The sequence below is a fragment of the Lactuca saligna genome, chromosome 5 (genome assembly GCF_052625555.1).
Source record: "Lactuca saligna cultivar CGN05327 chromosome 5, ASM5262555v1, whole genome shotgun sequence".
NCBI lineage: Eukaryota > Viridiplantae > Streptophyta > Magnoliopsida > Asterales > Asteraceae > Lactuca > Lactuca saligna.
The window spans coordinates 178029720-178039372 of NC_136421.1; the positions used below are offsets into that span (position 1 = coordinate 178029720).

At 46.4% G+C, this 9653-nt stretch overlaps 1 protein-coding gene across 1 annotated transcript; it reads left to right on the plus strand.

Moving 5' to 3' along the window:
* The first annotated feature begins 274 nt into the window (after positions 1-274).
* LOC145045986 (uncharacterized) lies at positions 275-697 on the plus strand. Its single transcript, XM_078994274.1, has one exon. It carries the CDS (start codon positions 275-277, stop codon positions 695-697), a length of 423 nt encoding a protein of 140 aa, XP_078850400.1.
* The last annotated feature ends 8956 nt before the right edge of the window (positions 698-9653 follow it).

The following is a 9653-nucleotide window of genomic DNA, read 5'->3' on the forward strand; positions in this document are numbered from 1 at the left end:
CAGTTACTCCCTCTAACTACCATTCCAGCTGTACCCCTTTTATGGACCAAGCCCTGGCTATCACACATCGCCACCATATGGCTTAAACACCCAATACCAGCAAAAGGGAGCATCCACCATCCCAGGCCACAGTTGCCTTTCCCATAGTGTGACGTCTCTGTTTGTCAAAGAATTGCTGGATTATGAAATACCAAACATAGCCAAACTACCGACGCTCAAGACATATAATGGAACCACTGACCCATATAGCTACATCGACACATATGAATGGACAATGACGTCGTTAAAGCTTGACAAGAAATTTTGGTGCACGTATTTCCCAACAACACTTGATGGCAACACCGACACATGGTTCAAAACGTTACGACTGGGCACCATTTCCTATTTTGCCCAGCTTAAGTATCTTTTTCTCACTAACTTTATGCAATTACGCAAGTACAAGGGAGAATCTCATTCAATCATAGGCTTTAAGCAAAAAGAGGGTGAAACCGTGCTGGAATACTTCACAAGGTTCATAAACGCCACGTTAGACGTACCGGGGCATGATGAGGGGATCATAGCCAGTGCCTTTACATGGGGACTTTTACCAGGCCCTTTATCGCAAAAGTTCATGGGAAAGAAGCCTCTAACATGGGCCGAATTGAAAGAAAGGGTGGAGCAATATCTGAGACAGGAGGATGGCGAAGTAGCAAAATAGGCCTACTTGAATGCTATGACTGCCATGCACCACAACCCGGGTCACATGAATTCCCAAGGGGGAACTAGGCACTACGGCCAAGCAAGAAGACCACAGGCACGGTTCCGACTGTTTGCCAAGGATACCAAGCGTAGTCGTTGCCCGGAGGTGTACACGGTGTTGGAGAAGCAGCAGCCAGCCAAATCGCCAAAGAACCGGTACTGTGAGTACCAAAAAAGTAAGACGCATGACACAACTAATTTTTCAGTAGTAAAAAAAAGAAACGGAATAGAAATAGCTTAACGGGGACTTGGTGGAAATAGCGCGAAGCTTGCATGCCAAATTTGACGCCGAAAACGCTAAAAACACACCTCGCGAAGGGTTCCAGCCTAAGAAGATATTCATGATACGGAGTAAGAGAAGTAAGGAAGAGCAACAAAGGGAGCCAGGGACCAGCAGACCCTCAATGTGTACAATCACATTCTCTGTTCAAGACCCTCTCCCGGAGGGATGGAGAGGTGATGACCCACTAGTAATCCAAGCCTCCATCAGGGATGTAACTATACATAGGGTCTACGTTGACACAGGAAATTTGGATGATATCATCTATGGGCACTGTTTCCAGCTTCTCCCAGACCGCTGGAAAGACAACCTACGACCCATGATGGGGAGGCTGGTCGGATTCACCGGCCATAGCCTATGGCTGCTAAGCACAAGTCACCTTCCCCTGACCATAACTAGCCAAAATAGGTAGCAGAAGAAAACTACCCTAATTGACTTTGTGGTCATTCGAAATTTAGCGGAATACAATATCATTCTAGGAAGAACAACTCTCTTAAAGCTAGGGGCGGTCCCATCAACCATGCATGGAGTCATGAAGTTCGACACTCCAATGGGCGTGGCTACAGTACTGGCCAGTCCACCTAAAGAATTGCAATGCTTTACAATCATGAAACCAACAAAGATAACTAAAGAGGCCAAGAGGTTAAGACGTGACCTCGCAAAAGGAAAGGAGGTGATCAATGAGAAACACCCTGACAAGCGCGTCAGTATTGGATGCGATCTCCCATGTCACATAAGAAGAGCACTGGTCGATTTGCTCAAGCGGTATAAGCACGTGTTTGCATGGACCCCTACAGACATAGTGGGGGTAGAAAGAAAAGTCATTGATCACAAACTGGTAATTAAACCATGAGCAAAGGAGGTTAAGCAGAAGAAGAGGGTCCAGGGTGGGGAGCGTAATAGGGAAATCAACGCACTGGTGGCTAAACTAGCGGAAGCTGGAATAGTAAGGGAAGCAATATTCTCGACGTGGATCGCCAACCCAGTTATGGTCCACAAGCAAGATGGGTCATGGCGCATGTGCATAGAATTTTCCGACTTAAACAAAGCATGCCCTAAAGACTGTTACCCCTTCCCGGAAATTGATCAGAAGGTGGAGTCATTGCAAGGATTTAAGCTAAAGTGTTTTTTAGATGCATATAAAGGGAATCATCAGATCTTGATGAGCAAAGAGGACGAGGAAAAGACAACTTTTTATACGGACCATGAGACATTCTGTTACACCAAGATGCCTTTAGATATAAAGAATGCAGGGGCTATGTATCAACGCCTAGTCGACTCAATCTTCGCCAAACAAATTGGGAGAAACATTGAGGTGTACGTGGATGATATGGTGATCAAGAGTCCGCAAAAATACAAGATGTTACAAGACATCGAGGAGACTTTTCGAACCCTAGTGAGGGTAAAGATGAAGCTGAACCCAGCCAAATGCACGTTTAGGGTGGAAGAGGGGAAGTTCTTGGGGTATTATGTCACCGGGCAGGGCATCCAGCCTAGCCCGACCAAGGTGGATGAGTTTATCAAAATGCCAGCCCTAGGCACCCTTAAGGATGCGCAAGGCCTAAATGGAAAGCTTATAGCTTTGAGCAGGTTCATCTCGAAATCCGCTGACAAGGCCATGCCGTTGTTCCACACGCTGAAAAGCTGCATCGAGAAGAGCAACTTCTAGTGGATGAGCGAAGTAGAAGTAGCGCTCTAGAAAATCAAGGAGGCACTACACAAGTTACCCACGCTAGCCAGTCCTGTCCCGAGAGAGACGTTGCAAATGTATCTTTCGACCTCAAACAAAGTGATATCCTAAGTATTGACTGTAGAAAGGGAAGGAGAACAGAGACTGGTATACTTTGTAAGCAGGGCACTACAAGGGCCAAAACTCAACTACCCCACCCTGGAAAAGTTAGTCCTGGCACACATCTACGCGGCACGACGACTGAGGTGATATTTTCAAGCGCATCAGATCGAGGTGCTAACAAACTACCCCATCAAACAAATATTCCTTAAGCCAGAGATGTCGGGTCGGCTAGGGAAATGGGCAATCGAATTGGGAGAGCATGACATCAGTTACCACCCGAGGACAAGTATTAAGGGACAAGCGTTGGCCGATTTCCTGCTAGAAATTCCAGACGAGGGGGAGCTGGTTAAGGAGAAAGTGTGGGCAGTTGAAGGAGCCCCGACCAACAATAGTTCGTGGACACTATATACGGACAAAGCATCCAACAGGGAAGGCTCAGGGGCGGGGCTAATATTGACCAGCCCATAGGGGGAATAAGTGACTTACGCCCTCCGTTTTGATTTTCATACATCAAATAACGAAGTGGAGTACGAGGCTCTGCTCTCACGATTGTGACTAGCCAATTAAATGGGTGAAAAGGCTGTAACGGCCATGAATGATTCAAGGCTAGCAAGGAACCAGGTCAATGTAAGTTTCGAGGTAAGAGATCAGGGAATGGGAAGGTATGTGAAGATGGTGAAACAACTAGTCGCATTCATAAATGGAGAATTATACAGGAAAGGGTTCACAACACCATAGCTGAAGTGTGCAGACCAAGCCATAGGGAGAGAGATGATACAGGAAGCACATGCAGGCCAGGTGGGCGCACACGACGGGGCACGAGCCTTAACGGGCAAAATACTGCGAATGGGTGTATACTGGCCCACAATACAACAAGATGCGCTAGAGGTGGCCAGGAGATGTAGGGAATGCCAGTATTACGCCCCAGTCAAAGAAAACCCCCCAGTACCATTGCATAACATATATAGCCTGTAGCCGTTTTACCAATAGGGTATAGATATAGTGAGCCCATTCCTAGAAGCAACAGGGAAGTTAAAATACATGGTGGTGGACGTAGATTATTTCACAAAATGGATTGAAGCAGAGCCGTTAGTGTGCATCTTAGGGAGACATATGATAAATTTGTATGGAAGAATATTATAACAAGGTTTAGGATGCCTAAGGTAATCATCAATGACAACGGCCTACAGTTTTCCGAGAACCTGTTCAAGGAGTAGTGCGCCACCAAAGGGATAAATCAATGGTTCACATGAGTAGCACATCCACAAGCGAACGGATAGACGGAGGTGTCCAATCGAACTATCGTGAATGGGATCAAGAAAAGGCTGGGTAAGGCAAAACGGAACTGGGCGGAGGAGATACCGATAGTGCTATGGTCATATAGGACCACACCGCGAACGAGCACGCAAGAAACCCCGTTCAGCTTGACATACGGGACAGAAGCTATGCTCACCATGGAGTTAACGGTGAGTACACTAAGGGTGGCTAGCATGGATGAAGAAAGAAACGCACAGGACTTGAGGATAAACGAGGATATCCTAGAAGAAAAACGCGAAAAATAAGAAATGTGCCAAGTTGCATACAAGCATGCAAAATAAAGGTACTATAACCAAAGGGTAAAGGAAAAAATCATTCAGAGTAAGTGAGTATGTTCTAAGGAAAAACGAAGCAAGCCAAGCCTAGCTCCAAAGCAAATCGGGTCCAACATAGGAAGGTCCTTACAAAGTCACAAAAGCAAATTGGAATGCTGCATATGTTCTAGAAACAATGGAAGGAAGTTAGATTCCAAGAACATGGAACGCCAGAAACTTGAAGAAGTATTTCTTTTGAAAATAAAAAGATTTAACCCAAGTCGATCAACGTGCTGCTCAGTGTAGCACATCCCGAGTACTTAGTGTACATAAGTCCATGCTTAGTGACATGCGTCTCAGACTTAGTGTATTTAAAGTCCACGGTCAATGTAATGGGATGATCCAAATGCTAATCTTTAATACTTAGTGTATTAATTCTCAACGATTGAAAATTCGCCTGTAAAGCTCGATCATTGGGTACTAAGAGCACCCACTACCGATACTTAGTGTGTCGAAAATAACATAGGCAAAGAAAAACGCCTAGTGCATTAGAGTGCTGTATATTTTTCACAAAAAAAAAAAGAGAGAGAGAGAGGAAAAACAAAATAACAAACAAAGTAAACAACAAACAAGTCATGCTTAGAGCACATAGTTACATACTTAAGATAGTAAATATTGTTTCAAAGTTCATGCATATTACAAACCAAAGGCATCATATGGCCACCAAAAGGAATATGAAAGACAGAAACCAAAAAACAAGCGAAGAAAATTTTCACGCCCCAAGAGGGGTAGCACACGATGCCGGAGCATCATCAACAACATCATTCCCATCACCTGCAACTTCACTTCCCACAATAGCCACCTCACTTTCGTTACCATCACCAACATTCTCTCCAACGATACGATCACCATCATCCTTACCACCCTCATTACCTCCTCCACCATCAACCTTAACTACATGCACCACCTCACGAGCCACCGCACTCTCCGGGGTACCCTCTGACCCACCAAAAGAAGATAATTCCCGGAAACCCTCAATACCCAGTTCCCCTAAACCCAACAAGGACGCATGGTCCATACTAGCAAAAGACAATAGAGCATCGTTCACGCTAACCACGGGACCAACAGAAGTGGCACCGACACCAACATCCCCACCACCAGCACTGACAGAAGTTATTTGAACATACTCAACCCCGACCACAAAAGCAGCATGTCGGATGAGACTTATTGCATTAGTAAAGTCTGGGTGCTCAATAAATTTATCAACAATGCGAGCAACACCAACGTGCACTAGCCAATCCAAGCCCCGACGAGAAGCGTCCACATACGATTGCAGCGAAGAAATAAGTTTATCGCGATCAACGACATCACACTTAAGACTTTCCACCTAGATCATCAAACCTTCATTCACTTGAGTAAGCGAGTCGATCTTAACTTCCAAAGCGGCCCTAGTTTCATCAAGGATGATCTTCTCAGAAGCCAGCAACTCGCACTTTTGCTGAGACAAATGGAGGTTCTCGCCAAGCTCGCTAAGGCGACGCTCTAGTCCGGTCTCGCGTGACTCGCAAGTAGCATGTATGGCCTCCATCTCGCCAAGGGCATGGACACATCGGGAACGTGCAACAAGGTAAAAGATGGCATGCGCTGCAGCGTAAGCCATGTTATGAGCAAGGGCAGGATTACTCATAGCCTCCATATCGCCAACTTCAACTGGAGGAAAAGCATAACGGGAAAATTTCAAAGCATTGGCACAAACAGAGAGTTAGGAATCATTGTGGAGATCCTAGGAAGGAACGAAAACAGAAGACCAAGTAGAACTGTCCCCAGAAACACCACCTAAAGAAACTAGAACTTGACCAAGGCCGCTAGAACCTTTAACCGGGGAGAACTTCAAGGGAACAAATGGAACACCTGGAATAGGAATAGAGGAGAAGGTTGAAGCAACGGGCTGTTCAGTCGCTTAGTCGATCCCTTCGGACTGTTGCGCGTCGTGATCAGGGATAACAAACACAATGGTTGGTGTGGAAGTAATAGAACTCAGCAGACGAGAGAAGCTGCGCCTGGCCTGAATTCTCTTGGTAGCAGTAGGCGCGCTGGTAACCCGCTCACCCATGGCTAAGACAGCTTTTCTCTTCGCCTGCATCCGCCAGACATCGGTGATAATCCCTTCTTTGATTTCTTCGCTACCTTGCATGGAAGAGGCGCAAGTGCTACCCAGGGTAATTAGCAGAGATGGGGTGAGCATGTAAAGGATTCTCCTCCGAAGCTGACGAGCCTATAAGGGGAATTGAAGGGGCAGCAGTTAAGGCTAGCTGATCCATCCGATGAGGTGGAGGAAGCTGATCAACTAGATCCACCTCGCGATACCCCAACTTGTCAGGATAACGCTTTTGTAACACCTCATCCATGGATAGGGAAGATTCAGCACTTAAGGATGTCAGAACGAGGAATATCAATCATATAGAAGTAATAAGGTGAATAAGGAAAAAAGATGGGTGCAACACTCACCGTCAACAATGGAGAAAACACCGCTATTTTGCCACGACGCCTCCAAGAAGGGCTCATCCCTTCACCAGAAAGCAGAGCCTCTAAATAATCTCCAGGGGATACTTGCACACTCTTCAGGTAGTCAGCGACACCTTGGTTACGAGGGAAGAGTTTAGGGATGGTATCGACAAAAGCATTCACACGGTATCGGCCGCTTCCGACCAACTCCTGGTTCACCCACAACCATTTATCCTACCAGTTCTTAGGGGTCCGCCCGTCGAGAACCAGGGCATGCCCCCCTTGTCGAACTGAAAAGGTGCATTTGTCTCCAGTGATGCAAAATCGGAAGAAAAACTTAAAAACGAAGTAGTTTGGAAGATACCCGTTAGCTCTGCAGATCATTTCAAACGCAACCACTTTGTTGAATGCGTTGGGAGTCAGCATTTGGAGATTACAACCGTCTTTTTGGAAGACCTCTTATTGAAAATATGTTAGAGGAAATGGATGCCAGCATCTAGGGTGTTCAAATAACCCCCAATCTTGCCAGAGGGAGGGGATAAGATACTGGAGCCGGGTGAAGGAAACTCTACACCTTCTAGGGAAGATAAACCATATGTGATCTCGAATTGATGATACGCAGTGGCGGAAGGGAGGATACCGGGAAGATTTTCCATAGAAAGAAAGAAAGAAAGAAGAAGATAAACCCAGAAAGAGAATGACGAAGAGAGAAGGTGGAAAAGATAAAGAGAAACCGTGAAAATGCTCCTATAAAGAAATGATGAAGAGGCGGGACATTTAAATGGCTGAATGATGTAACTGCCAGTCACCATGCGCAATCACATCGCCATTAAAGATGGGAATGACGGGTAAATAAAAACCAACATGCGTAAGATATCTAAGTCCAGAACGCCGTAACTAGCGCTACAACCCTACGGCTACTGGACTGGGGGACTTGATGACGTGCCTAGGGCAGCACGACAGAATTGCGTCTAGCGTAGGAGCCAGGCACGCCAACCAGGCTCAGCCCAGCAGGCTTAGCGCCCGCCAAGGGACACTCCTAGCTCCAAAACAAAAGATACGGTCGGGGGACAAGAATAAGAATCAGGCCATTACCGTCAGAGCCAATGAGAGCACCCTAACGGTTGAAGGCGCATGACATTCCAATCAGCACCCTTGATCTTGTCTCCCTAAAAAGTGATCTTGTCTGGTACGGACCAGACAAGGGTGCTAGGTATAAAAGGATACACTCTCAGACCTACGAGGTAAGCTCTCTAGATTCTCTAAGAGCACACACTCAAAGATCTTAAACACTCTGTAACTTGACTATCGGAGCGTTCTTCCGAGAGCTCCTCCCGGAAAGCGGCTAACGCAAGGTCGCACCAACTAACGCTCCTCCCAGAAAGCACTCCTCCACAAGGGTCTCGTATAGTCACTAACTGACGAGCCAAAGCAAGGTCGCACCAACTAACGCTCCTCCCAGAAAGCACTCCTCCACAAGGGTCTCGTATAGTCACTAACTGACGCTCACAGTCAATCACAACTCCAAATCGACTCAACCAGTCCATGCCCGCTATGACACAGACATCACCCATCGTGATCAGTACTAGGTCTATCACAAACTCAACACCAAAGTTCTCTAGTATACACCCCCGGATCACATCAGTTGCAAAAAGCGCATGCTCGTCGGTTATAGAAACCCTTAGAGGTCGACTTAATGCCTCACATTGGATACTGATGTGAAGACTAAAAGCTAAAGACATAAAGGATCGACTCGTACACGAGTCAAATAACACCAAAGCTGGTACATAACTCACAAGAAAAGTACCTACACACAACATAAATATAAGCACAACATATCTCAAAAGAATATAAATAAAGAATATGTACTAGCCACGATGTCAGGTGCTGCGCGGACCTCCTCCATTGTCATCTGAAAGGCTCTCCCACGAACTCTCGGTGTCTCGAACTTCACTAGCTTAATCCCACTAGCACGTAAAGTAGCAGGTCTAGATCCTTGTGCTGATCCCTGAAGAAGCTAGGGGCACTCGGCCTTCTAATGGTCAGTCTGGTTGCAGTGGAAGCAGATTGTAAACCCCTTGGGGAAATATTTCGCCATATGCCCTTCTTTGCCACATTTGTAGAAAATATCCGCTCGACAGGATCCCTCGTCACTCTTGCCGCACATACTACAATTGTGGCGCTTCTTGCCCCCGGTACTTGTATCAGCGGGCTTAGCCTGCTTCACCGCCGGCTGTGACTGCACTGGTCTCCGATCCCTACCCCGAGACTCCTCCTCCTCTCTGATCTGTAACTCTAGCTCGATATCCCTTCTTGTAGCATTCGTTCGAAGCTCAGACAATGTCCTGTTATATGAGTTTGCCATGAACTCTTGTACATCCCTCCTCAATATGCTCGGATACCGGCTCATATGTGCTTGCTCAATGGACACATGGTCAGGGCAGCACAACGTCCTCTTGTGAAACATCCTCATAATCTCAGTCATAGACTCTGTCTTCTACGTGAGAGACAGAAACTCCTGGTCCAAACATTCCATTTCCATAGGGGGAACATACTCATCTCGGAATAACTGGGTGAACCTCTCCCATGTAATTGCAACATAATCTGTAGGAGTAAAACTGGTAGTCATAAACTTCCACCAGTCCTTCGCCCTCGCACAAAACTAGTTCAGCCCAAACCGAACCCTCAAATGATCAGGACAAGAACATGTGTAAAAACACCCCTCGATATTAGAGATCCATCTCATCACAGGAATCAGATCCTGGGT

Bases quoted from the DNA above. Each gene is read 5' to 3' on its own strand.
- LOC145045986 (XM_078994274.1), top strand. From the start codon at position 275: ATGACGTCGTTAAAGCTTGACAAGAAATTTTGGTGCACGTATTTCCCA.